The 27721-nt window shown below is 45.1% G+C and overlaps 1 protein-coding gene across 3 annotated transcripts; it reads left to right on the top strand.

The window, feature by feature from the left end:
- The first annotated feature begins 592 nt into the window (after nt 1-592).
- On the top strand, nt 593-26352 carry METTL2A (methyltransferase 2A, tRNA N3-cytidine). 3 transcript variants are annotated; one of them, XM_069951479.1, is made up of 10 exons: nt 593-627; nt 1020-1311; nt 3265-3356; nt 3550-3764; nt 6615-6664; nt 6967-7027; nt 20938-21077; nt 21325-21431; nt 24602-24667; nt 25854-26352. In XM_069951479.1, the coding sequence occupies exons 2-10, from the start codon at nt 1064-1066 to the stop codon at nt 26021-26023; spliced, it is 1149 nt and encodes a 382-aa protein (XP_069807580.1). In that variant the 5' UTR covers nt 593-627; nt 1020-1063; the 3' UTR covers nt 26024-26352. The 3 variants fall into 3 exon arrangements, 1 of the variants encoding a protein (XP_069807580.1); XR_011359665.1 differs by lacking the exons at nt 593-627; nt 1020-1311; nt 3265-3356; ... (4 more) ...; nt 24602-24667; nt 25854-26352 and adding exons at nt 10203-10632; nt 10752-11905; nt 11995-12438; nt 12534-17361; nt 18142-18321 and having other exon boundaries at nt 20938-21011; XR_011359664.1 differs by lacking the exons at nt 593-627; nt 1020-1311; nt 3265-3356; ... (4 more) ...; nt 24602-24667; nt 25854-26352 and adding exons at nt 13236-17361; nt 18142-18321 and having other exon boundaries at nt 20938-21011.
- The last annotated feature ends 1369 nt before the right edge of the window (nt 26353-27721 follow it).

The following is a 27721-nucleotide window of genomic DNA, read 5'->3' as shown; positions in this document are numbered from 1 at the left end:
CAGTCACATGCATTAATGCCAAGGATGGCAAAGTTGTGTACTACTCGCTATCAAAGGTGGATTTGTGCAAATTTCTCATTGCAGTCGTGTAGAGATGAGCGAACTGGGTTTGGGCTCAAGTCGATCCGAACCCGATCGTTCGGCATTTGATTAGTGGCGGCTGCTGAACTTGGATAAAGCTCTAAGGTTGTCTGGAAAACATGGAAACAGCCAATGACTATATCCATGTTTCCACATAGCCTTAGGGCTTTATCCAAGTATAGCAGCCACCGCTAATCAAATGCCGAAAGTTTGGGTTCGGATGGACTCGAGCATGCTCCAGGTTCGCTCATCAATAATGTTGTGACATTATTACACTAACAGGGTTGCCCCAAAACAAGAGTGATGCTACGGGGCTAAAGCTGCAATTGTACCCAATCTTGTGGACTGCAGCGCTGACTGAATAATTACAACCGAACACGTCGCCCTGACCTGAAGGTCACAGCACATCCTGTAAGCGAAACCTCCCAATATAAGCTATGGTAACCAAACATGTCAGCTGAGGCATGATGTCATCCTACCCCATCTCCAGTCCCCGCCTCTTCCTGTCCTGGGATCCTGTACATCTCTGCAGCTGAATGATGGAAGGTCAGTGCAGTTTGATGATGTACATCAATGTGTAACCTACCCTATACCATTTCAGTCCTTAGGCTGTGATCTTTGGCTTCATAACTATGTGCTGTATATACGTATACACATGGGTATCCTCACAGCAGGCTGCATACACTGCTGTTCATCATTGTAAGCTGCAGACTGTGTGAGGATGCTGGGAGTTGTAGTTCTGCAATAATTGGGGTTAGAAACCACTGCTCTACAATCTCTCTAATTGCATATGTTTGCTGTCAGTGATGCTGTGAAATCTATAGACACGTGATCTTTTTTTTTTTTAAGCTTAATTGAAAACAATCATTAGTAGTTGTTAATGAATTGAATGTATGGTGACTGATATCATGACCCGTTTGTTCTGTTACATTGTGCAGGTGCACGATCCGCTGTCACCATCTGACACAACTACATTACGTTCATGTTCCCCTCGCTCACACGTGTACGCGCCAAACACTTCCGCTTCCTGTTGGGGCGTGGCTTGCTCCCGGATTGGCTTGCACTTTATTGGCCCCGCCTCTTGCCCACAGCTGATTGGTCCTTCACTAGAGCGTTCCTCGTCTCCGCGGCAACGGGATCTGCTACCGGTTCCGGCATGGAGGGGAAGAGGCCGCAGTTCGGTAATCGGCATCTGAAAGACTCGAGTCAGGTGTTCCAGCATAATGCTTGGTAGGCGACTATTAGAGGCTGGGAGGCCAGTGTGAATGGTGGAGTCCGTGATCAGTGATGTGAATGGTGGAGATCAGGAATATAAATGGGCATGGCTCAAAGAGACTTGAATTGGGGACTTAAAGGGTCTTCTCTTAGACACAGTGTAAAGGGTTATTGTTCATCACAATCATATAACATTGTTTTCATTCATTTGCATTATACTTTGGGGCCTCTAGCAATATACAATCTGATCACCAGGGATTTGTGTCTAGAAATAGAGTAACAAACAATAGAAGATGATGGGGGTTGGGGGGGTTCGTGCCGCGTGGGGGGGGGTTGGGGGGTTTCGTGCCGCGTGGGGGGGGTTGGGGGGTTTCGTGCCGCGTGGGGGGGGTTGGGGGGTTTCGTGCCGCGGGGGGGGGGGGGGGGGGGGGGGGGTTTCGTGCCGCGGGGGGGGGGGGGGGGGGGGGGGGGTTCGTGCCGCGAGTGGCCGTGGCCTGCAGAAGAGGTGGCGGACGAAGAGGCAGCAGGAGGCTGGGGCAGAACGGGTGCAGCGGCGGAAGGTGGTCCGGGTGAGTGGAACTCCGGACGCTCCCATAGACTTCTATGGGGGCGTCCGGGCCGGATTTCCGGACGAAAATAGGACCGGTTCTAAAAAATCCGGTCCTATTTTCCGTAACGGACACCATTCCGGAAGGGTGTCCGTGTCCAATGAAAGTCTATGCGTCCGAAAATCCGTCCAGATTTCCTGATAGGAAATCCGTGTGGTTTTTCCGAACGTGTGAAGGGGTCACCAATAATTTATATACAGAGTTACTAAAATATAACTTTTATTAGTGTAAAAAGTAAGACAAATATGTGCTGATTAAAACACAGTTGCTGGGTGGTGTACAGCTACGCACTTTAGTATGAATCAATTCCCCCTCATACTGGGGTATAAAGGTAATTATACTGGATACAATATATCTCTATGTTAAGGTGGACAGCTGACCAGGAGACTGCAAGTTTTACCGATCTCTCACACACACACACTGTGAAACTCAGCTAGTCTGGAGGTGACTGTGGGGCCCGCGGGCTGCCTGGGGTCACTACCCAATAGTGTGTATGTGAGCTAGATCAGATAGTAACTGCAATAGTAATCCTGATATAACGAAGCAGCTAAATCCACCCAAGTAAACTATATCCTAGAGACACAGCTGATCACCTCCAGCACCTGCTGTTAAAAGACTGACACACACTGCCCCGCCACCTGCCCTGTGCCTGATGAAGCCCGTGTTAGGGTGAAACTAGTCGCGGGGGCAGTGTGTGTCAGCCTTTTAATCATATTCTCTGTGACAAACATCTGGAGAAGACATTGACTCACTGAGGGATCAGGTGATACGCTATGTAAAAGAAAGAAGCTGAAGAGGACAAGGAGCAGACAGGGAGACAGTGGGAGTAGTAAGTGTTAGATCTCACGCTGTTCTGTACTGTCCTCCTTGCTGCTTCTGAAGGTCTACTAAAGATATAGATAAGAGCAGCACCCCAGCTTCTATGGGAACAGGATCTCTTCTGTGTGTGTGTGTCCTTTGTATATGATTTAAATGGAGTAAAAAAGAAATGGATTGCTTGTATTTACCACTTGGTCCTTGTTGTAAGTGGAATTACACAAACCAGAGGCACCATGTGCCTGGTGTTAGCATGTTAGTGTAATACCACCCCCGACAATTTTGCCGGGTAGAGGCGCTCCTGGCAACCATTTTTTTTTTTTTTTTTTTTTTTTTTTTTTTTTACTCCCATTTAAATCATATAACTGATGCACTTTTCCACTGCACCAGTCTTTATAATTCACTTGTTTTGTGTACTAGGAAGTTGCATAGCTCGCTTAGTGTTTTGGGTGTGTATTCAGCCAATGATTATAACCAGTCTGCATTGTGGCCCTCTCATGTGAATGGATCTGCGTGTCTCCATTAACCCTTCTATTTGTTATAGGGACAATGTAGAGTGGTCGGAGGAACAAGAATCAGCAGCTCATAAGAAAGTCCTGGAAAACAGCTCTCAGCCGCTTCCATCAGAACAGCAAGGTGAGAAGCGTTCCCTGTTAGCTATGCAGGGGAAACATGGACTTTATGATCTACTCATAGTCTGCATGTGGTTTTTGTAGCTTTTTAATAATTTAATAATTATTTAATAATAAATTGGGGGGGAAAATGTTGACAAAATTTAGAATATGTCTCACCAATTTTTTTTTATATATATATTTTTTTTGTATTTCAGAGGACTATGAGAATAAAGCCAGTAACTACTGGGATGACTTTTACACTATACATGAAAACAGATTCTTCAAAGACAGGCAATGGCTTTTTACGGAGTTCCCTGAGCTGTCTTCTGGCTATAAACGTCAGTTAGAGATAGATGGAGAACAGAAGGTGGACAGAAGTAATGAGAGTAAGGACTTTCCAGGATCTTCAGCCACTTACCGCATATTAGAGGTAATGACGGCAGCCCTGCACCACATACATTGCCTTACTGCTATACATGCAGGACACATACACCAATCGCTAATACACATATTAAAACCCCCCTGCCAATTATAATGTAGGACCCTGTTGCCCCTGAGAAAGGACAGTCATTACAGAGTACCATTGCTATGAAGGGGGATTGGTGTGCTGTACATTGTTGAGTAACCTGTTAGTCACATCCACTTGATGCCAGGACCCAAGGTCTACCAGTAGAACATGCCCACAGCATCCTATTGCTCCTGCCAGCTTATCTTCTTACTATAGTGGATCCCGGTACTATCTCTTACCCAGGTCATTGACACACTTGCACCCGACCATCATTGTGGTATTAAAAAAATAATAATCAGACCGGGCCACCTTCTTCCTTTGCTCCACGGTTAAGTTCTAATACTCACATACCCTTGCCCTTTGGTAACTCTTTCAGTGATAGACAGGGGTCAGCATGAGCTTTTTGATCATTTTGCAGCTACACAGCCTCATACACAGTAAACTGCAATACCCCATGTAATCTGACTTCTCTCTGTCATAACCATCAGGAACTTTTTCAGCAATTTGTACGACAGTGGGATTGGATTAGATGGGCTGCCTACTATAGGCCATGTTCACACAACTTATGTTTTGTATAAATTATGGCCATTGTTGCAATTTGCAACAACAGCCGTGATTTATAAAACCCATAAAAAACATATATTGTATGTGCATGAATGGAATCCCGGCCGGAGCGTATCCACATAGTATATGCTTCGCTTGGAATTCTAACAGCGATAGACAAGTAATAATTTTTTTTTTATTTAAAACATGGGAAAGGGGAGTGATTTGAATTTTTAATATGAAGGGTTTTTTAATAATTTTTTTTGCGTTTATTTGTAATCCCCCTAGGAGACTTCTATGAGCAATACTATGATAGCTCATAGAGAGCAATGCAGTACAAATGTACTGCATTTATGAATGCTATCTTTACTAGATTGCTAGAGTCTGCTGAAGGCATCTTGTATCACTCAACAATCTAGGGACAGTGCCAGGAACCAGAAGAGAACCAAGGCTGTAAGTAGAACGGAACAGCTTCCTGTGATTGCATTGCGGGAAGCGGATTTCCTCCCCCACTAGACTTCCATTGTTAACCATAAATGGTTAATTAGCAAATAGCAGCCCAGAGTGGCTCAGTATGTGAGCCCTCTCTGTACCACCTCAGGGACTCTTAACGTACCAGGTACATTATGGGTCCTTAAAAGGTTAAAGTGACTCTGTACCCACAATCTGTACCCCCCAAACCGCCTGTACCTTCAGATAGCTGCTTTTAATCCAATATCTGTCCTGGGGTCCATTCGGCAGGTGATGCAGTTATTGTCTTAAAAAACAACTTTTAAACTTGCAGCCCTGAGTCAAACTGGCGTGGCCTACAGTGTGCGTGTGCAACGCCCCTCCGTCCCTTTTTATCACTATGAATGCCCCTTGGGCAAAATTTTTCCTATTCATCAGCTGTCTGCACACTGCACAGGTGCCTTAAAGGGGTAGTGCGGTGCTCGACATTTATTCACTAAATAACATAGTTATGCTTAGCCAATCACGGCTGAGCAGCTGATGACGTGCCTGAGGGGGGCCGTTATGAGGGACAGCTGGAGTAGTCCAGCGGGCCTTCTGAAGGTTACGTAATTGTCCCAAGATTGCGGCCAGAGTCGACAGTAATGTGGTGAGTATAATGCAGCACACTTCCGGGTGTGTGGGGGGAACACTGGGAAGGGGGCCATTCACTTAAATAACACATATTACAAAGTTGTATAACTTTGTAATGTGTGTTATTTAGTGAATAAATGTCGAGCACCGCACTACCCCTTTAACAATCCAGCACATGTGCAGTGTTCACACAGGTGATGAATAGGAGAAATTGTTCTAGGGGCATTCCTAATGATGAAGAGGGCGGGGAGGAGGGACAGAGGGGTGTCGCAGTCCTAAGACATAGGTACTCTAGGCCACGGCAATTTGACACAGGGCTACAAGTTTAAGGGTAGCTTCACACGTACCGTATTGCTGCGTTTTTATCGCTGCGTGTTTGGTGCGATTTTTACATGAGCGTTTTGATTTTCACATGAAAATCATGTGAAAATCAAAACTCGCATGTAAAAATCGCACCAAACACGCAGCGATAAATACGCAGCGTTAGGGTGCGTTCACACCTACAGGATCTGCAGCAGATTTGATGCTGTGTTCAGTTATTTAAATGAAATCTGCTGCAGAAAATCAGCTGCAGAACCTGTAGGTGTGAATGCACCATTAACTACGCAGCGATACAGTACGTGTGAAGGCACCCTAAAAGTAGATTTTTAGGACAATAACTGCATCATCTGTCGAACGGACGCCAGGACAGATCTTGGATTAAAAGCGGCTATCCGAAGGTACAAGTGGTTTGGGGGGGGGGCAGATTGTGGGTACAGAGTCGCTTTAAAGAATAGTCTAAAAAAGTGGTTCGGTGGTCTGAATGATAGATGATCAGTGTATAGATGCCATAGAATGAGCTTCTCCTTTACTATGTTGCATTATGGAGTTAATACAGCTAATATCCTTATTGTAGTCAGATTAATGTAGGCCATAGCATAGATTCTGTGGTCACACTACACAGATCACTTGCTGCTCTGTCCTTGGTAAGCAGGCCATCTCCTGACACACTCCATTGAGCGGCATTAGTCTGCTGGTTCTAATAACACTTTGTCCTCATCTATTCCACTGATGGTATAATTTCCACTACAGGTCATTCGTTCCATCATTCGTTCCATCATCATAACCTTTTCATGCATTTCTACTTTTTTTATCTCTTGCTCTTAGGTGGGCTGCGGTGTAGGAAATACAGTCTTTCCAATTCTTCAGACAAATAAGTAAGTAACCTTTTACTATTTGTCAGATTCAGTACAGCTTTTTTTTATTTGGTCATTCAAGGTGCAGCTTCTTAGAAAGATGTAATATGCCATGCCTCATTCCTAAGTAATCCTGGAGTCTTTTGGAAGGAGGGTCTAAATCAATAATCAAGTAGTAGTTTGCATGCGTCTTATGGAGAACAAGTTTCTATATAGAGAGAGATGGCTGTCCCTGATAACTGTGTCTTAAAGATAAGATATGACCATGGTAGGTATATTTGGATATAGTTTGAGCAGATAATGACATCTGTCTTCATCTACAGTGACCCCGGCCTGTTTGTATATTGCTGTGATTTTTCCACCACCGCTGTGGACATTGTAAAGGTATGACCCATTAAAGACTTGAATATGCAAATATTTCCTATGGACGTGCATACTGTATGTTGCTTATGATATGGTTAGTAATAGGTACTTTCAACTATGTGATGACAGGAGTGTACAGTGTGGTTATCTAGGCAAAGATACTATGCCAAAAGCATCTCCTGGAAAAGGTGCTGCGGTTGCTTAAAGTGGAACTGTCATTTAAATTTTTTTTTGCTGAAATTATTAGTTCAATCAATTTTAAGAAACTCTTTAAAAGGTTTTATTAAGCAAAAGAGTTTACTTCTGTACTCAAAAAGCTGTTTTGCAGCCTCCCCCCTCACTTATCTGTGTCCATTATGGTCTGTGGAGGGGGATGAGGGAGCACGGAGAGGAAACAAACAGCTTGTGTATAGCAGAGCACAACATATCATCCTGCAACCTTATCTCACCAAGTTCCCAGCAGTGAGCAGTCTGACCTGTGAATCCAGACTTTTATGTGCCCAGACACACAGAGGGAGATTTATCAAACATGGTGTAAAGTGAAACTAGCTCAGTTGCCCCTAGCAACCAATCAGATTCCACCTCTCATTCGTCACAGACTCTTTGGAAAATGAAAGGTGGAATCTGGTTGCTAGGGGCAACTGAGCCAGTTTAACTTAACACCATGTTTGATAAATCTCCCCCACAGTCTTCAAACTGCACGGGCTGGCTCTGTCCTCTTCCTGCTCACTTATCCCTCTTGGCCCCTCCATAGGTTATAATGGACACAGCAGAACCCGCATTCACTTTGCTCCTCTGTAATGAAGACAACTTTGCCTGATAATAAGCAGATAAGAAGTTGGGGGGGGGGGGGGGGGGGGGGTAAGTGCAAATCGGCTTTTTTGAGTACAGAAGAAAACTCTTTTGCTTAAAGGATAACTCCTGCGGGACCTGGAAAAAAAACAAAAAAAAAAAAACACAGCCACACACATACCATACTCACCATCCCTCCGGTGACGATCGCCACTTAAATCTCCCGCCGTCCGTGTCTCTGTCACCTCAGGCCGCTGTCCTGCGATCTCCCTCACTTCCGGGTCCTTGGGAGAGAAAAGGCTGCGCTTTAGCCAATGAAAAGGCTGCCGGTGCGCATCACATGGCTTCAGCAAGCGTAGCCAATCAGGGCTGAGCAAGCTGGAAACCATGTGATGCGCTCCAGCCAATAAAAAGGCTGCTGGTGCGCAAGTGCACCAGCAACCTTTTCCTCTCCCATTGACTTTAGCAGAAGACACAGAGGAGGAAGAAGACCTGGCCTGCCCCCCGGATCTGACGACATCGTCACAATATGGTGCCCGGGAGAAGAGGACGGTGTCAACAGTAATTGGTAATGTATACTTTAACTTCCGGGGACTAGACCGCTTATTTAGACACATTACAAAGTTATATAACTTTGTAATGTGTGTTAAATAAGCTAAAAAAAAATTGTTGGGGTTGTCCTTTAATAAAACACATTACAGAATTTCAGAATCACTTGTACTATTGATTTCTGAAGAAAAATAAATCTGAAATGACAGTTTCACTTAAGCAATTGGGCAGCTGCATCACCTGCCATCACTTAGAAACTCTAGGCTGTGTGCATGCAAGCTGAGCCTTCCAGCTTTCTCCAGTGGATCCTGAAAGATAAATCAAGGCTTCCCTCTCTTCTCTGACCACCCATAAAACTCAGGACTTCCCTTGTGCTCCTGTAGCTATATGTGCATGCACAGTGCTGCCTCCTGAATATAAAATCTCCCCCCCCCTTTGCTTTTGCTTGTCAGTTTTCTGCACACATAGCACCTTGCAAAGCCAGTAAATCAGTAACTCTTTCTCCACTCACGTGCCATCTATTTGTAAATCATCCCCCAGCTCAGTGCTAGCCTGTTCAGTGCCCTTTACTTTCCTGCTCTGTCATGCTATAGCAGAGATGAGTATTTGCTCTGATTGGCCAGAGAAGTAAGGAAAAGGAAGTCCTTGTGTGTGTACAAATTTCAAACAGCACAGCTCCTTGTAATGGAGAAAATGAGAAATAGCTGTGTGCACAAGTACAAGCAATCTACTAGACTCCTGTAATGGACATCCAATAGTGCAGATAGTGGGGGGATTTCTTAGGTGATAGACTAGCATGATTTCTCTCTTCGCCCGATGACGGCACCCCTGGAGAGGTCCACCCCCTGCTCCCATAGGACAGGAAACAGGATACAGGAAATCCCTGGATCTTTTAAAGGAGTAAACTCCCCTCTTCTCATCAGTTTCTGTTTCCTGTCCCTACGGGAGCAGGAGCTGGAAGGGGCCTTTCCCTTCCCAACCCTGGATAAAAGAGGTGACTGGGTCTTGCCGTGGTATACCTTACCGGCGTCCCGGCGGCATCAGACTCCGCTGGTGGAGCAGCCTCCTAGTCTGGCTCCCCCGGCTCTCCTTGGTGCGGCTGGTGCTCCGGTCTGCGGCGCTGTGGCATGGGTAACCGGAAGCACTGGGTAGGGGGTTTCTCTGCCGGTCGTGTTCGGCAACTTCCGGGGCTTATGCCTGCTCGGGGAGAGCGCCGGGAGGGTGACTCCGTATCAGCGCGCAGCATAGGGGGCGGGACCAGCCGGTCACAAGGGATTCGGCGCCAAATTCAAAAGGTGCCGAGGAAGACGTCGGGAGCAGTACATCCGAGTACTACAGCTGCTCCTTTCAGTGAGTAGCTGCCCGGTGCCGTTATACCGCTTCACTGTAGCTGAGCTGCAGTGGAATATCTGACCTCCTGATCTTCTGTTATCGCTATGGAGGCTGAAAGCGCTGAAGCTATTGAAACCACTTCACCTTCGACACAGGCTCTATCGGTATGAAGTGGGTAAGAGGGGAGTTTTCCCCAGACAAGCTTATCTCTCCTTATGATTCTTATCAGTTATTTGTCTCATTTATTTAGGAAGGGTCATCCGGTAAAAGCCGAGCTAAAAGCAAGGAATGCCCAGCTTGTAGAAAACGAATTAGTAGCTCATACAATAAACTTCTCTGTGGTAGCTGTATGAATAGAGTATTGGAAGATCAGGGACCTTCATTTGTACGTGACATGAAAAGTATCATTAAGAAGGAAATTAGGGTACGTAAAAAAAAAAAAAATTATATATGACATCCTCATGAGGTTTTTTTCTTTGTTTTTATAGGCTGCCATGCCTTCTTAGACTTCGCAGCCTACACTTCAGGTGCCTTCTCCTGTCCCACCAACGGTCCCTATACCAGCTCCGAATCTGCGTATGGCTGCTCCGGTGGTTATTCCAATTATTGATCTTGAGGAAGCTGGGCATAGTATGTCTGTGTCTGAACCTCCATCCTCTATGGGAGATGAGGAGGAACAGAGTCTGGGCACAGAGGCAGAGGATCTGGGTGCGTCAGGAGTAGAGGGCTTAGAGGTTGCGACTGATCCTTCTCCAACTGTAGATATCTTAATCAAAGCAGTAAGAATGACGATGGGCATAGAGGACACTCCTGAATCCCAGACTATACAGGACCGAATGTTTGGAGCCTTAGCTCCTAAAAAACGCTTTGTGTTCCCTATCCATCAGAATATCAAGACCTTAATCAAACACGAATGGTCTAACCCGGATAGGAAATTCTTTATTCCTGCTGCCGTGAGTGTCCTTTCATATATATAGTAGATATAGGTATATACCTATTTCTATTCTGAGATAATACGGTAGGGAGTGCATGATTATTATAAATCACCCCCCTTTTTTTTTCTTGGTTACAGTTCAAGAGGAAGTACCTGTTCGACCAGGAGGAATCTAGTACTTGGGGTGTTGCTCCCAAAATAGATCCTCCAGTGGCAAAGATTTTCAAGCAGAATGCTCTTCCGTTTGAGGACTGTGCCTCCTTAAAAGATCCTATGGACAAACGGGCAGAGATTTTTCTCTCATCGCCCTATGACGGCACCCCTGGATAGGACCACCTCCTACTCCTATTGGACAGGAAACAGGACCACTGGACCATAAAAGAAGCAAAACGCCCCACCAGCACCAGTTACTGTTTCCTGTCCCATAGGGCAGGATTACTCAGGATTCACTCCTGGACCTAAGAAGACGAGACTGGGGATCCCCGGTGTAGATTCCCACTCACCGGCTTCCCGGGCTGCGTAAGGCATCTTGAGCTGCAGTCCAGTCTGGTGGTCGCCCCGACACCTCCTGAAGAGGATCCCCGCTGCTCCCTTGGCCCCTCTGGACGCCGGCTGCTGCTATGTCTGCTTGCTCCTCCCGGCCGTAGCGTGCGCGCTGGCGGGGGAGGGGCGCGGACTGATGACGCGGCCGGGGGAAGTCCGGAGGCGGGACTATCTGCAGGCCGTGTTCGGCAGCGTCCGGGCTGCGGCCTGTCAAGGGGGGATTACGTCCAGCAGTGGGAGGGTGTGCCGCATCAGCGCCGCGGCGGGGGGGCGGAGCCAGCCAGTCTCCGGCGTTTTTGGGCGCCAAATTTAAAAGAGCTGCAGAGCACCAGGAAGTGTGCTCTGCACTAAGCAGCTGATATCCCTTCTGCTTCGGTTGCTGCCGCTACTGGCTGCTACACTTCTGAACTTCCAATTGTGGAAAGATGGAAGCTCAGGGCGCTGATCCTAAGGGAACCACTCAGACAGAATCCACTTCGGTATGTGGGGTAAGAGGGGTTTCCCCTGGAGATGTTTTTTGTGTATATCTCTTTGCTAAAGTGTGTTATATATTCCTTAAATGTCAGCAGGAAGAAAGTGCTAGAAAGGAAAAGGAGAAACAGAGGAGTAGAGATTGCCCTATCTGTAAAAAACACCTAAGCTCATCATATAATAAAGCGTTATGTGGTGGATGTATGAACCGTGTTCTTGAAGATCAGGGTCCTTCTTTCATGAGAAACATAAGGGACATGATCAGACATGAGATTAGGGTATGTGCTTTGGATGTTGCTCTCGTTCCTACCAAGAATTATTTTCCTTTGTTTCACAAAATATTTTTTTATATATACCTTGTTTTCAGGCCTCATTACCCTCTAACCCTACAACCTCTGAGACTGTGGCTCCTCCAGCTCCGATAGCTATACCTTCAACAGCTCCTACTGAGTCCTCGCTGGTTGAATTACCTGGTCCTAGTAGACCAGCTCCCCTCCCTCCATCTATTGAGGAGGATCAGGAGCAGAGTTCGGTGCTTGATGAGCCTGGAGAGATAGCCTCTGAGGGTGAGAAGGAAGGAGAGGAGTCATCATCCCCTCTTCTGACTGTCGAATACATAGACTCCTTGGTTAAAGCTGTACGCTGCACAATGGAGATAGAAGAGACCCCTCAACTCAAATCGGTGCAGGACCGGATGTTTGAAGGCCTAGCTCCTAAGAAACGACCCGTGTTTCCAGTGCACCAGAGCATTAAACATCTCATATCAAATGAGTGGTCCAAACCAGATCGAAAATTTTTCATACCTCAAGCCGTAAGTGGGGGTTGTTTTCTTCACTCCTGGTGTTTTTTTCTTACTTAGAAATTGATTGACTATACACATATATGTTCATATTCTTTTCACTACAGTATAAAAGAAAGTACCCTTTCAGTCATGAAGACGCAGAATACTGGGAGAATGCCCCTATGATCGATCCTCCAGTGGCTAAGATCTCTAAGAAAAATGCCCTTCCATTCGAGGACTCGGCTACTATGAAGGACCCGATGGACAAGAGGGCTGAGGTTTACCTTAGAAAAAATTGGGAAGCTTCCACCGCGACCTTTAAACCTCTCATAGCCACTACCTCGGTGGCCAGATCTCTACAGATCTGGATGTCTGAACTGAAGGACAAAGTCTATGAGGGTAACCCTGAACAAGACTTTGCTACTGCTTTTAGTACCATTGAAAATGCAGTGTCTTTCATTTCGGAAGCCTCAGCAGATGCTTTAAAGCTTTCAGCCCGTTCTGCAGCATTGTCCAACTCTGCCCGAAGAACTTTATGGCTCAAAGAATGGAAAGGAGACACAACATCTAAGACAAGACTATGTGGAGTACCTTGCGAAGGAAAATTCCTCTTCGGCTCCGCTCTAGACGTGGTCTTGGAAAAAGCATCGGACCGAAAGAAAGGATTTCCCCTCATTCAACAGCAACAGCAGAATAGATCTTTCAGGGGCCGAGGTAGGAAGCCCAGAGGGGGATCCTCTACTTCTAGAAGGGATTGGAGGCCTACGAAGAAGGGGAAGGGGTTCCTCTTTCCTAGTACCGAGACCAAGAAACCCTCACAATGACGCGAGGTCCCTGTGGGGGGGCGATTGTCTTTTCACTTCTCTAGTTGGTGTAACATTTCTGGTAGCACCTTTGTTTTGGAGACAATAAAATCTGGTTTAAAGATCTCTTTTTCGTCCTCCCCAGGGAATAGATTTGTGTGTACTGACTTATCCTCTGATCCTGAGAAACAAGTTGCCTTAGTCTCAGAAGTCCACTCATTAATAAGTAAAAGAGTTTTGGTTCCGGTCCCTTCAGACCAGATAGCAGCAGGATTCTATTCTACCTTATTTTTGGTGAGGAAACCAAATGGCTCTTTCAGAACTATAATCAACCTAAAACCCCTTAATAGAGTTCTTACTTACGAGAGGTTCAGAATGGAATCAATACCCTCTACTATTCTGAACCTCTCGGAGAACTGTTACATGGCCACTCTGGATCTTAGGGATGCTTACTACCATGTCCCAATACATCCAGATCACCAGCGATTCCTAAGAGTGGCTGTTAAGATGGATAAGGATATTCAGCATTTTCAATATTCTGCCATGCCCTTTGGCATATCTCAGGCCCCTAGGGTATTTACTAAGATTATGGCGGAAGTCATGGCCCATGTCAGAGAGAAAGATATTATTATCATCCCCTACTTGGATGATTTTCTCCTAGTGAATAATTCTCCAACCATTCTAGAAGATAACATCCGCTGTGTAGAATCTATCTTCACATCTTTGGGGTGGGAAGTAAATGATGAAAAGTCCAATAAAATACCATCGCAGAAATGTAAATTCCTAGGCATCTACCTGGACTCTATCTCCCAACGATCCTTTCTTCCAGACAATAAGATCTCCCAGATTATGGCCAGAACTAGGGATCTGATTTCCCAACCTCTCACTACCTTCAGATCAGCTATGTCCCTTTTAGGGTTATTCACCTCATCCATCCAAGCTGTACCTTGGGCTCAATACCATTCTAGACGTTTTCAGGCCCAGATATTATCCGAATGGGATGGACTTATGGATTCCCTAGACTCCCCCTTTTTTCTTTCTCCACAGAGTCTGAGATCCCTTTTATGGTGGACGGTGGAGGAACACCTCAACAAGGGTCTCCCATGGAAACTACACGACGTAATTACAGTCACAACAGATGCCAGTCCTCAGGGATGGGGAGCTCACCTAGACTCCCTCTTGCTACAAGGACTATGGACTCCAGAAGAGGCAAAGGACTCTCAGAATATACGAGAATTAAGAGCCATTTTTCTATCTTTAGCTCAGGCCCTTCCCCAGCTACAAGGCAGAAATGTAAGGGTAATGACAGACAATGCCTCAGCAGTTGCCTATATCAACCATCAAGGAGGCTCAAGATCCCCAGAACTGATGAGGATATCTCACCACATATTCCGACTGGCAGAACCTCATTTCTTGTCCCTCACAGCACTCCATCTAAAAGGGATAGACAATTACAAAGCAGACTACCTGAGCCGCAATCAACTTCACCAGGGAGAATGGGAACTGTCACAAGAAGTTTTCCTTCAGATTTGCAGACTTTGGGGTTACCCCAAGACAGACCTTTTTGCAACCCGGGCCAACAGGAAGGTTCGGGAGTTCTTTTCACTATGCCCAGAGGACAAACCTACAGCCTTGGATGCCCTAGCCCAGAAATGGGAAGGGGGTCTCCTTTATGCCTTTCCCCCCATCAGAATGTTACCTCGAGTCATCCAGAAGATCAGGGAAGACAGAGCTCATCTTATTCTGATTGCACCCTTCTGGCCAAGGAGGGTGTGGTTTTCCTGGTTGAGAAGGATGTCAATCTCAGAACCATGGATACTTCCAGAGAGGGGGGATCTTCTCAGCCAGGGACCAGTCTCCCATCCTACAGCCGGGAGACTCCATCTGACAGCCTGGCATGTGAAAGGCAGCTGCTAATAGATAGGGGCATTTCCACAAGTGTTATTTCTACCCTCCTGGCAAGCCGAAAGAGAGTTACTTCGGCCATATATCTCAGAACATGGAAAGCCTTCGTTAGATTTGTTAACCAGCCCATTAATGTGCTTAGCCCTCCTAATATTCCATTAGTGTTAGACTTCCTACAGGAGGGCCTCAAGAAGGGACTCAGACCCAGCACAATTAAAGTCCAGATATCTGCTCTTAGTGCCTTGTTTGATTTTAAGCTGGCAGACCACCCCTGGATCAGTAGGTTTACCAGGGCTGCAAGTAGACTATGTCCAACCATCAAATCTAGACTTCCCCCTTGGGATCTCAACATAGTACTCTCTGGCCTCACCATGTCTCCATTTGAACCTATGGATAGTTGTAGCATAAAGTTTCTTTCCTTAAAATTAGCTTTTCTATTAGCCATAACATCTGCCAGGAGAGTAAGCGAAATTCGGGCCTTCTCTATCAACTCACCCTATCTGTCGGTTAGGGACGATAGAGTCATCCTCTCTCCTGACCCTGCATTTCTACCAAAAGTAGTGTCCGACTTTCATAGATCACAAGAAGTGATTCTTCCCTCTTTCTGTGATAATCCTTCCAATGACAGAGAGGCTTCTTTTCATACACTAGATGTTAGACGCATCCTCCTTTACTATCTAGAAACCACAAGGGAGTGGAGACGTAGTGACAATCTTCTTATTTCCTTTCAGGGGAAGAATAGAGGGAAGGCTGCCACTTCCCAGACTATCGCCAGATGGGTAAAGCTTACTATAGGTGAATGCTACAAGATCAGTGGGAGGGATATTCCAACGGGGTTTGGGGCTCACTCCTCCAGGGCCGTAGCTACTTCTTGGGCCGAGAGAGCTTCTGTCCCTATAGACCAGATTTGCAGGACTGCCACATGGAGTACTCCCCATACTTTCTTTAAGCACTACAGATTGCAGTTATCTTCTACAGAGGATTTAACCTTCGGCCGTAGAGTTTTGCAGGTAGTAGTCCCTCCCTAGGCGGGTTATTCCTAGTCCAATCTCCAGGGGTGCCGTCATAGGGCGATGAGAGAAAATATAAATTACTAACCGGTAATTGCTTTTCTTTGAGCCCATGACGGCACCCCGCCTAATACCCACCCGAAAAAAAAAAAAAAAAAATATAATAATGTATAGATGTATATATGTATATACACATTATGAAATAGATAATTTATAGTATATGGAGAGAATATACTAGAGGACAAATACAGATATGTATATTTTGCTGTTTGTTGTCTTCATAAACTTTGCTCCTAGGTACCTTGCTGAGAACTGGTGCTGGTGGGGCGTTTTGCTTCTTTTATGGTCCAGTGGTCCTGTTTCCTGTCCAATAGGAGTAGGAGGTGGTCCTATCCAGGGGTGCCGTCATGGGCTCAAAGAAAAGCAATTACCGGTTAGTAATTTATATTATTTAAAAAAGCACTGGGAGGCATCCACAGCTCTATTTAAGCCTTTGGTGGCCGCTACTTCAGTCTCTAGAGCTTTAGAAGTATGGTTATCAGAGCTAAAAGAGATGATTAGCAAGGGTACACCAGCGGAGGAACTCCTTAAACCCTTTGATACTCTTGAAAAAGCCATGTCTTTTGTGTCTGAAGCTTCGGCTGACGCACTTAAACTTTCCGCTCGTTCGGCTGCAGTGTCTAATTCTGCCCGCAGATTCTTGTGGCTTAAGGAGTGGAAAGGAGATGTTACATCTAGATCCAAACTATGTGGTGTCCCATGTGAAGGCAACCTGCTTTTTGGTCCAGCTCTGGACAGTATCCTGGAGAAGGCCTCAGACAAAAAGAAGGGGTTTCCTTTGATTCCTCAACAATCTAATTGCCCCTTCAAGGGAAAAGGTAGGAACACACAAAGGGCTCCTAATACTAATAAGAAAGAGTGGAGACCCACGAAAAAATCTAAAGGGGTCCTATTCAAGAACACAGATAATTATAAAAAGCCTACACAATGACGCCAGGTCCCTGTGGGAGGTCGCCTTTCATGTTTTTTCTCACAATGGTGTGGTATTTCCAATAGCACATTTGTTCTAGATGTAATAAAACATGGATTGAAAATTTCCTTCTTGTCCTCCCCAGGGGAAAGATTTGTGGTTACAGATTTGTCATCAGATCCTGAAAAACATGTAGCCCTCTCACTAGAAGTGCAGTCCTTACTGGATAAGAGAGTCCTGATCCCGGTTCCAGAGGCTGAGTATGGTAGAGGGTTTTACTCCACTTTATTTCTGGTAAAGAAGCCCAATGGTTCTTTCAGAACCATTATCAATCTTAAGCCTCTCAACAAGGTATTGACCTATGAGAGGTTTAAGATGGAATCAGTTTCATCAGCCATCCTAAATCTCTCCCAGGATTGTTACATGGCCACCTTAGATTTAAAGGATGCTTACTACAATATTCCCATTCACCCAGACCATCAAAGGTTTTTGAGTGGCAGTAAAACTTCAGGATTCTATTTGTCATTTCCAATACCAAGCTTTACCATTCGGTATCTCACAGGCACCTAGAGTGTTTACCAAAGTTATGTCAGAAGTGATGGCTCACATAAGAGAACATGACATTATCATTGTCCCATATCTAGACGATTTTTTACTGATAAGCGACTCGATTAACTCCCTTCAGGCCCAGATCAAGATAGTGGAGGACATCCTGTCTAACTTGGGTTGGGAGATCAATGCTGAAAAATCTAACAAGATCCCCTCTCAATACTGCCAGTTTCTGGGAATCTGTTTAGACTCCAGATCCAGAAAGTCATTCTTACCAGAAAATAAAATTTCCAACATTTGTAAGAGAACTCAGGAACTTTTAGACACTCCTCTGACTACCCTCAGGAAGGCTATGTCACTCTTGGGTCTATTCTCTTCTTGCATTCCCGCGGTTCCCTGGGCACAATATCACTCCAGGGTGTTTCAGTCTCAAATTCTTGGTGAATGGGATGGTGCGACAGATTCTCTTGATTCTCCCTTTCTTCTATCTCCACAGACTCTCAGGTCTCTTTCTTGGTAGAAAGAAAGATATCATCTCTCCAGGGGGCTCCCTTGGAATCTGGAGGACGTCGTAACCATCACCACGGACGCCAGTCCTCGGGGATGGGGAGCTCATTCAGATTCTCAGGTCTTCCAGGGCCAGTGGACTCCAGAGGAAGCAGGAGACCCTCAGAACGTGAGAGAGTTGAGAGCAATATTCTTCTCCTTATCCCAGGCTCTGCCATTAATAAGAAACAGAAATGTCATAATCTTAACAGACAACAGTTCAGCAGTGGCATATGTCAATCATCAGGGAGGCATGAGATCGCCACAGCTCATGAGGGTAGCCCACTTTCTTTTCAGACTAGTGGAACCACATTGTCTGTCCCTTTCGGCTCTTTATTTGAAGGGGGTGGACAATGTCAAAGCAGACTTTCTCAGCAGACACTCACTAAATCAGGGAGAGTGGGAACTCTCGCAGGAAGTTTTTCTTCAGATCTGCAGTCTCTGGGGAACTCCAAACATAGACCTCTTTGCCTCACGCACAAACAGAAAGACCCACAGGTTCTTCTCCCTCTGCCCTGCCGACAGACCCATGGCCCTGGATGCTCTAGCGCAGCCCTGGAACAGGGGCCTACTTTATGCCTTTCCTCCTATCAGACTGATTCCGAGAGTTATCAGGAAAATCAGACAAGACAAGGGACACGTTATACTAATAGCTCCCTTTTGGCCAAGAAGGGTCTGGTTTTCTTGGCTCAGGAAGATGTCTCTGACGGACCCCTGGATTCGACCGGACATGCCAGATCTCCTCAGCCAGGGCCCAGTCTTCCATCCACTAGTTCAGAATCTCCACATGACTGCATGGCACTTGAAAAGCAATTGTTGATAGATGGAGGCCTTTCATCGGAGGTCATCACCACTCTACTTGCCAGCAGAAAGAGGGTTACTTCAATCATATAGCTGCGTACTTGGAAAGCATTTCGCAGATTTGTAAATAAACCGGTTAACGTACTGGCTGCCCCGGACATTCCTTTAATTTTACAATTCCTTCAGGAAGGTCTAAACAAAAACCTTAGACCCAGCACCATTAAGGTACAGATCTCTGCCCTCAGTGCCCTATACGACTATAAGCTGGCAGATCATCCATGGATTTAAAGATTTGTTAAAGCAGCCGGTAGACTATGTCCCACTATTAAGTCAAAGATTCCTCCCTGGGACCTTAATCTAGTTCTAAATGGTCTTACCACTAACCCCTTTGAACCCATAACAGAATGTCATATTAAATTCCTATCTTACAAATTGGCCTTCCTATTAGCCATTACGTCAGCACGGAGGGTTAGTGAGATCAGGGCTTTTTCTATACAGGCCCCTTACATGACCATTAGAGACGATAGAATTGTTCTTTCTCCTGACCCTGCCTTTTTGCCAAAAGTTGTTACTGACTTCCACAGGTCACAAGAGGTAGTGTTACCTTCATTTTGCAACACACCAGCTAATGAGCGTGAAACATCTTTCCATACTTTTGATGTTAGAAGAGCGATTCTGCATTATCTAGAGGTCACGAAGGAATGGCGCTTGAGTAATAACTTACTGATATCATTTCAGGGAAAAGCTAAGGGTTAAACTGCCTCTACCCAAACAATAGCCAGATGGGTTAAGCAGGCAATTGGAGAATGTTATAAGGCCAAAAACATTGATACTCCAGTAGGGTTTGGTGCTCATTCAACTAGAGCAGTAGCAACCTCATGGGCGGAAAGGGCATCGGTTTCCATTGACCAGATATGCAGAGCAGCAACATGGAGCACTCCACATACATTCTACAGACACTATAGGTTACAGCTATCTTCTACTGAAGATTTGACCTTTGGTCGTAGAGTATTACAGGCTGTAGTCCCCCCCTAGGCGGTTATATCCCTATTCTATTCTCCAGGGGTGCCGTCATTGGGCGAAGAGAGAAAATGTAAATTACTAACCGGTAATTTCTTTTCTTTGAGCCCATGACGGCACCCCGCCTAAATCCCGCCCTTGTTTGTATATAGATATATATTTAGCTGTATATACTAAAAAAAAAAAAGTGTGTATTTGTATATTTTTTTTTTTTTTTGTGTTTGTATGTCTTGTGAGCTTCGCTCCTAGGTCCTTGTTAAAGACTGACGAGAGGAGGGGAGTTTACTCCTTTAAAAGATCCAGGGATTTCCTGTATCCTGTTTCCTGTCCTATGGGAAATTACCTGTTAATAATTTACATTTTCTGGACTATTGAATGTTTAGGGTGGATTTTAGTATTTCACCACCTTTTACAGACTGTCAAGAAACTCCTCACCCCTTGCTCTGCACCTGCAGTCTCTTACTACTATATATACCTCGGAATTTGGTTCTGGTTGCTGACATTGCTTGGATATAGATATAGGCCAGATTCACACTATGTAAAAACAATGGGGAAGATTTATCAAACATTGTGTAAAGTAAACCTGGCTCAGTTGCCCCTAGCAACCAATCAGATTCCACCTTTCATTCCTCACAGACTCTTTGGAAAATGAAAGGTGGAATCTGATTGGTTGCTAGGGGCAACTGAGCCAGGTTTACTTTACACAATGTTTGATAAATCTCCCCCAATGGCCGTTTTTCATAACAACGGCCATAGTTGTGCAAACAACTGCCTTTATTTGTGAAATAACGGGCGTTGTTTGCACAACTACAGTTGTTATGAAATACGGCCGTTTTTACTTGGTGTGAACCTGGCAATACACTGTATTAAGGTTATGTTGTTATTATCGTCCCCAATCCTCCTTATTATTCTTTGTCTTGTACAGAGTAATCCTAACTATGACCCATCCCGATGCTTTGCCTTTGTCCACGACCTTTCAGATGAGAGCACCTCCTATCCTGTTCCTGAGGGGAGCCTGGATGCCATCGTCCTGATCTTTGTCCTTTCCGCCATCCTTCCAAGCAAGTGAGTGACCTATATGATACGGAGCTTATTCATGCATACGGACATGAGATGGATATTGATATCCACAGTTAGAGAGTTGTGCAGAGCTTGCAGGAGCGTGATGCTGATCACTAACTTCTGTAGCTGTGACTACAAGTACAGTGCTGGGTGGTCTCCCCACCCCAGCAGTCCACTATTGATATCAGATTTTTATGTCCTTAGTATTCAGCCATGTTTAACCCTATCACTGCTTGTCATTTGTGTGCAGGATGCAAGCTGCCATTACACATCTGAGTAAACTGCTAAAGCCTGGTGGTTGCCTCCTCCTGCGGGACTATGGGCGCTATGATATGGCTCAACTGCGCTTTAAAAAAGGTATTTTATTGTTACTTTGTCTTAATTCATTTGGAGGATATTTTTTGATGGGGTTATCCACTTTATCATGGAAGTCAGCGACTTTCCGCATAATGAAGTACCGGTACACCATAATGCTCAGGGGCTGCAGAGTTAGGCTGCTGATAGAAGCCAGGTCCTCACAGGTAATGACAGGCAGTCCGAACGACAGTCTGGTCAAAGAGTCTGCCTCAGGCTGATGGTACTGATCAGTGCTAAAAAAAAAAGGCATTAAACATTGCAGTGGTGCCTTGGATTACGAGCATAATTCGTTCCGGGGCCGCGCTTGTAATCCAAATCCACTCCTAAACCAAAGCAAATTTTCCCATAGGAAATCATAGAAATGCAGACAATTGGTTCCACACCCAAAAACAAATGATTTTATATTCTGAATAACATGTAGAACAGATTAAATAAACATTTAGAAACAGCTGGATATGTGATGTATAAGTTACTGTACAGTATAGCAATCAGCATGTGGTGTATAATGTATAGTAACTTTATAACCCTGATAACACTGCAGCTGGATATGTGATATATAAGTTACTGTACAGTATAGCAGCATGTGGTGTATAATGTATAGTAACTGCATAACCCTGATAACACTGCAGCAGGTTGTAGATACAGGATGGAGCTGCAGATCCCCATAATGCAGTAGCGTAGCACAACAGGCTAGAATAGAGAAGCAGGACTGCTGTCAGAGGTCTGTGTGGTCACATGACAGCAATGGAAAAGGGGTGTGTGTTCAGCATGGACCAATCAGGACTGACAGAGACTGCAGGGAGCATGAAGGAATGAGTAGGACAGATGTGGGCACAGTATAACAGCACTCCCTGTCCGGGGAGAGAGGGGTTACAGCTATGGAGAGATTACCTCCACATTCCTGTCCCCTGATGCAGGCCCCAGCCTGAAGTGGATATGCCATGATATGGAAGGTGAGGGAGACTTCCTGGGTCAGAGTACAGTGCTGTAGACCACACTATGCAGACCTTGCCCCTCCCCCACTCGCCCTCCCACCCAGTACGGGGAGCTCTTAAACCAAAGCAATGCTCTTAAACCAAGTCACATTTTTGAAAAACTGTGAGCTCTTCTTGCAAAATGCTCTTAATTCAAGTTACTCTTAAGCAAAGGTACCACTGTATAGGCAATCTAATGGTTGCTTCTAACAGTCCCCTATAGGGGCTTAAAAAAAAAGTATATTAAAAAAAAACATATATATATATATATATATAACGTATATTTATAAAAAAAAACTTTAATAAAATTCCAAATCACCCTTCTATTCCTATTTTGCACATGAAACAATAAAAAGTAAGCATATTAGGTATCGCTGTATGCATAACTGTCCCCCCACGCTCTCCCAGTGAAAAAAAAATTAACACAAATGTTCTATTCAAAAAACTGGTATAGAAAAATAAAGGACATCATAACAAATTTGATAAAGTCTGGGGCCTATGATTAGCTCATCCTCTTCCCATGTCTATAGGTCGTCACGAGATACCCTTCTAGCACAATACTGAATAAAGTGTATTGGTCTTTCTGTTGGAAGGGTATGCTTCCTAATGCTTAGGAATTGAACAGGGCTTACTGTGATTGCTTTTATTAATGTGACATGTGGATATGTTACACCCCTGCAAGAGTTATAACTGTACATGATGCTTATCCACTTTATTTGAGTTTATCTAAGTGTGTTTATTGTTCTCTGTAAAAAATTACGTAAAAAAAAAAAAGTGTGCAAACAGACCCACGGATGAAAAAATATAAAGGCTATAATAGTTAGAATAGGACAAGTATGTAACCCGGCCCCTATAACCCCTCCCGCTGCCTGCAGCATACATTACCTGCTCAACGTCGCGGCTGCATTGGTCTAGCTCAGCCAATCAGTGCACAGCAGCACTGAACCCCATTGAAAGTATCAAAACAATACAAAAGCAATGTAAACATGGGTATAGTTGTAATCAGAGCAACCTACAGAATCACGAAAACAGGTCGGTTGTACCGTAAAATACACTGCTTAAAAATAAAAAAAAAACAAATATTTCATTGAATTTTCAATTTCACCCAACATATAATTTTTGGTTTTGCTTATATATTTTTATGGTTAAATATAAGGTGTCATTAAAAATTACAATGGATTCAGCAAAATCACAAAATGGCGAGCGACTTTCCGGACGGCTGTCATTTTAGCACCAAATGACTGCCGTCTATCAGTAACGACAGCTGTGAATGTTGATGATCATGATTTGCGTCAATCATTATCGATAGAAAGTCATCATTTTTACTTGTTGAGAGCATACCCCAAAGGAATAATGCTTTACATGGTGGTGACCTCATGGCTTCAGAATCAAACCTGCTGCAACGTTTTGGATAAAAGTAACTAGCGATGGGCAAATTTACAGTAGTAGCAAAGCTAAGTGCTTTACTAGGCTCAGAGGTCAGCTTCTCAACCAGCTGCCTTTGATCTTCACTGCGCTCTGTGACTCTTCGGGTGTCTGGAAAAGCTGGATCCAGTCCTGGGAAACTGGGAGAAGTTTCCCAGGACTGGATCCAGCTTTTCCACGCACCTAAAGCAGAGCAACATGGCGTTCAAAGGCCATTCTTTGCTTTGATACTACTGTAAATTTGCTCATCTCTAGTGAACGCAGCCAAAAGCACTTTGCTCTATACACTATTCCTATACCACTATACCTCTTTAAAGACCAAATAGGTTCAGTCTTAATGGACTTATGGGTTAATTCCATCCTCCCTATTATAACCAGCACTGGATTTGGGAGTTGCTGTGTACATGATATGAGCAGATGTCCAGAATAGAAGGATCAGGAGCTAAACTAATGTCTGACACCTCCAGCTATACAGATATACTGTAAAATGAGGCTTTTGTATAGAAATACTTTGGTCCTAGCAATTATACATTTCCAACACTACATTATACAGCACACCGGATCTTTATTAATATATACCGGAGCATGTGATACAGTCACATACATAAATAAGAACGATGAGAGACATCGGGGTATAGGGCTAAACCTCACCCTCCCTATATACTTTTATGGAAATGAAAGGTGCCTTGTGCTGTATGATGAGAGCAGAGATGTATGTGTATTGTAGGTGGGATCTTGCTCTGACTCACTGTCTGCTTTCTAATCTTACAGGGCGTTGTCTTTCTGAAAACTTTTACGTCCGAGGAGATGGCACAAGAGTCTACTTTTTTACACAAGGCAAGTGTTTAAGCCACACCCGAATAAGCATGTCGGAGTACATTTGGGAAAGATTTTTCCCTTTTAGGGTAAATGCACACTAGATGGATTACTTTTATGGATTTGCTGCGAAGTAAGAGCAATAATGCTGCAGATTTGGCTTTAATAGGGAAACCTGCACCTGAAAATTTCTAGTGTGAAGATAAGATTCCAAAAATCGCTGCATCAGGACTACAGGACCAACAAAGTAAAGGCGCTCGCATATCTGCACCTGACATTGAGTTCTTTCTTCAGTTCTAAAGTGGTTGTTTAGCGAAAATCTTTTTCTTTCAAATCAACAGGTTTCAGAAAGTTATATAGTTTGTAATTTATTTCTACTTAAACTCCAGTCTTCCCATATTTATCAGCTGCTGTATGTCCTGCATGAAGTGTTATTTTCTTTCCAGTCTGACACGGTGCTCTCTGCTGCCACCCCTGTCTGAGATGGGAACTGTCCAGAGCAGGAGAAGTTTTCTATGGGGATTTGCTACTGCTCTGGACTGTTCCTGTCTCAGACAGAGATGTCAGAAAGAAAACACCACTACTTGCAGAACATACAGCAGCTGCTAAATTCTGGAGGTTTGGAGAGTTTTAAATAGAAGTTAATTACAAATCTCACCTGCTCCCGGCAGCCACGCATCTCCCGTCATGTTCCTAGCGTTCTGCCTTCGGTGAAGATCTCCAGTGAGACACTTGGCTGCTGAGAGAGCTTCAAGAGAATGACGGCATAGAATGAGTTCGGGGACTTCTGGTGCCTCTGTCATTCTTCCGAAGCTCTCCCGGCAGCTGAGCGTCTCCGAGCTTCTCTGATGGGATACTCTGCTGCCCAGAAAGCTTACGGGGACCTCCGGCACAGGCAGTGTCTCTGCATCACACTGCCTGGGCTGGAAACATGACGGAAGACGCGTGGCTGCTGGGAACGGGTCACAAGTGAGTTGAATTGTTTCGTGTTTTTTTTTATAGCAGTCGCCATATACAGTTGGGATGCGGACGTTTTTTAGCTCCCCAACCGTATGTGGCGACCATACCCGGCGTACAAGACGACCACCAACTTCGGAGAAGATTTTTCAGGGTTAAAAAGCCATCTTATATGGCTGAAAATACGCTATCTAATTTTAAATTTTTTTATTTATTAATCGTTTATTTTATTTATTCATTTTCATTCTAGATGAGCTTGATAACTTATTTACTACTGCCGGTTTGGAGAAAGTACAAAATACAGTGGATCGCAGGCTTCAAGTAAACCGCGGCAAACAGCTGACGATGTACCGTGTGTGGATTCAGTGTAAATACCGCAAGCCATGTAATTCTCAAAACCAAGACAACCCTGCACCATGATACAATTCCATAGCATGGAGCGTATTTCTATTTTGCTATGGAGTCCATAGACCATTTGCAGTAAGGTTGGGATGCCTGTACACTCTTTACTGGCCTTCCATGTATTCTGTGCCAAGACTAAGCCACAGCCACTATAAGGACCATCCTCATCCCCACCAATATTTATGGAGACATGCCTGTAACATAAACTGCTCAGAGAAAAAGCCATTGTAGGACTGTTGTGGAACACTTTGTTTCATCCCATATCCAACACTGCTGGATTTTACCTTCTCTTGAACCAATTTTAATTTTTTTTTCATGTATAAATAAAGAATTTTAGTGTTTTTTAATTTTTAGTTTTTTTTCTTTGCTCAACTTTTTCTTGTCATTCAACTAATAATATATTTGATGGTCAGGTAGGAGTTCCCATCAATATAGTGGGAGTTATTTAAACGTAGCCCTTTGAAAATGAAGGCGACTTCTGAGGGAATGAGGAAAGATATAAAGCAGATTCTCCTGTGTGCAGTGGATGCAGCCAGTCTCCAGCCTCAATGTCCTGAACAACTCAGAAGTAGACTAGATGGACCAGGTGGTCTTTTCCTTCTATGTTTGTAACTAAATATTTAAAATACACAAAGAATGATGCACATAGTGATATAGAGGTCAGACATAGGCCCAGATTTATCAGCTCTCTGTTGGCGTCCGCGCTCCTGAATCATCGCAGCCCCACAGGAACTACCTGCTCAGCCAATCAGTGACTACAGCTGTGTCTCGCCTGACTCACTGAATGGCTTTTCTGAGTGGGGCCATGACATCACAGGATGAGGAGCCCTGCAGGTGACCATGAGCCTAGACGCTGTACTACAGGGCATGGGTAAATAGGACTTCTTCATTATGATCTCACCACCCCCTGTCCCCCTGGATTTTCACTGTTGCCCAGAGTACCCCTTTAATTTCATAGTGTAAACACACACAGCCTGCTGCAGCCCAGGGCCGTTTTACCCATTGGGCATGGTAGGCGGCTGCCCGGGGGTCCTTGCGTCTTAGGGGGCCCCTGCCCTCTGGGACATACCTGTATAACTAAGTGCGTCCTATAAAGTGAAGACCGCTCCCAAGCAGTGCTGAGCACCGCAAGGAAGCCGTCCCGCTGGCCCCCTCTATTGCCGCTCACTATGCATATGCATAGTGAGCGACCCCCTCCGCCCGCCCCTTCTATCGCCGCTCAGCTGAGCCGATCAGAAGCCCAGGAAAGTACAATGAGCAGCACTTTCCTGGGCTTCTGATCGGCTCAGCTAAGCGGAGATAGAATGGGCGGGCGGTCCCGGAACTCACCCGTCCGGCGGCCCTAGCAGCTCCTCTCCCGTCAGCGCGTCACTCCCGTCATCCTCCGTGCACAGGCAGTGGGGTACAGAGACGTTGCCTGTGTCCCGGAGTGTCGTGCAGCCTCTATTATTCATGATACAGGCTGCAGGACACTTCCGGCACAGGCAGTCTCTCTGTACCCCGCTGCCTGTGCCCGGAGGATGTCGGGAGAGGAGCTGCTGGGGCGGCCGGACAGGTGAGTAACTGGTTTGTTGTTTTGAGGGGCACTGGCTACTATGAGGGGCACTGGCTACTATGAGGGGCACTGGCTACTATGAGGGGCACTGGCTACTATGAGGGGCACTGGCTACTATAAGGGGGCACTGGCTACTATGGGGGCACTATATGGGGGGATTG

Source organism: Dendropsophus ebraccatus, chromosome 14 (genome assembly GCF_027789765.1).
Source record: "Dendropsophus ebraccatus isolate aDenEbr1 chromosome 14, aDenEbr1.pat, whole genome shotgun sequence".
Taxonomy (NCBI): domain Eukaryota; kingdom Metazoa; phylum Chordata; class Amphibia; order Anura; family Hylidae; genus Dendropsophus; species Dendropsophus ebraccatus.
This window is presented reverse-complemented; position numbering and strand designations above follow the sequence as displayed.

Bases quoted from the DNA above. Each gene is read 5' to 3' on its own strand.
- METTL2A (XM_069951479.1), top strand. From the start codon at position 1,064: ATGTTCCCCTCGCTCACACGTGTACGCGCCAAACACTTCCGCTTCCTG. The intron at 1,312-3,264 runs GTAGGCGACTAT...TATTTGTTATAG, and splicing joins GTGTTCCAGCATAATGCTTG to GGACAATGTAGAGTGGTCGG. The intron at 24,668-25,853 runs GCAAGTGTTTAA...TTTTCATTCTAG, and splicing joins AGTCTACTTTTTTACACAAG to ATGAGCTTGATAACTTATTT.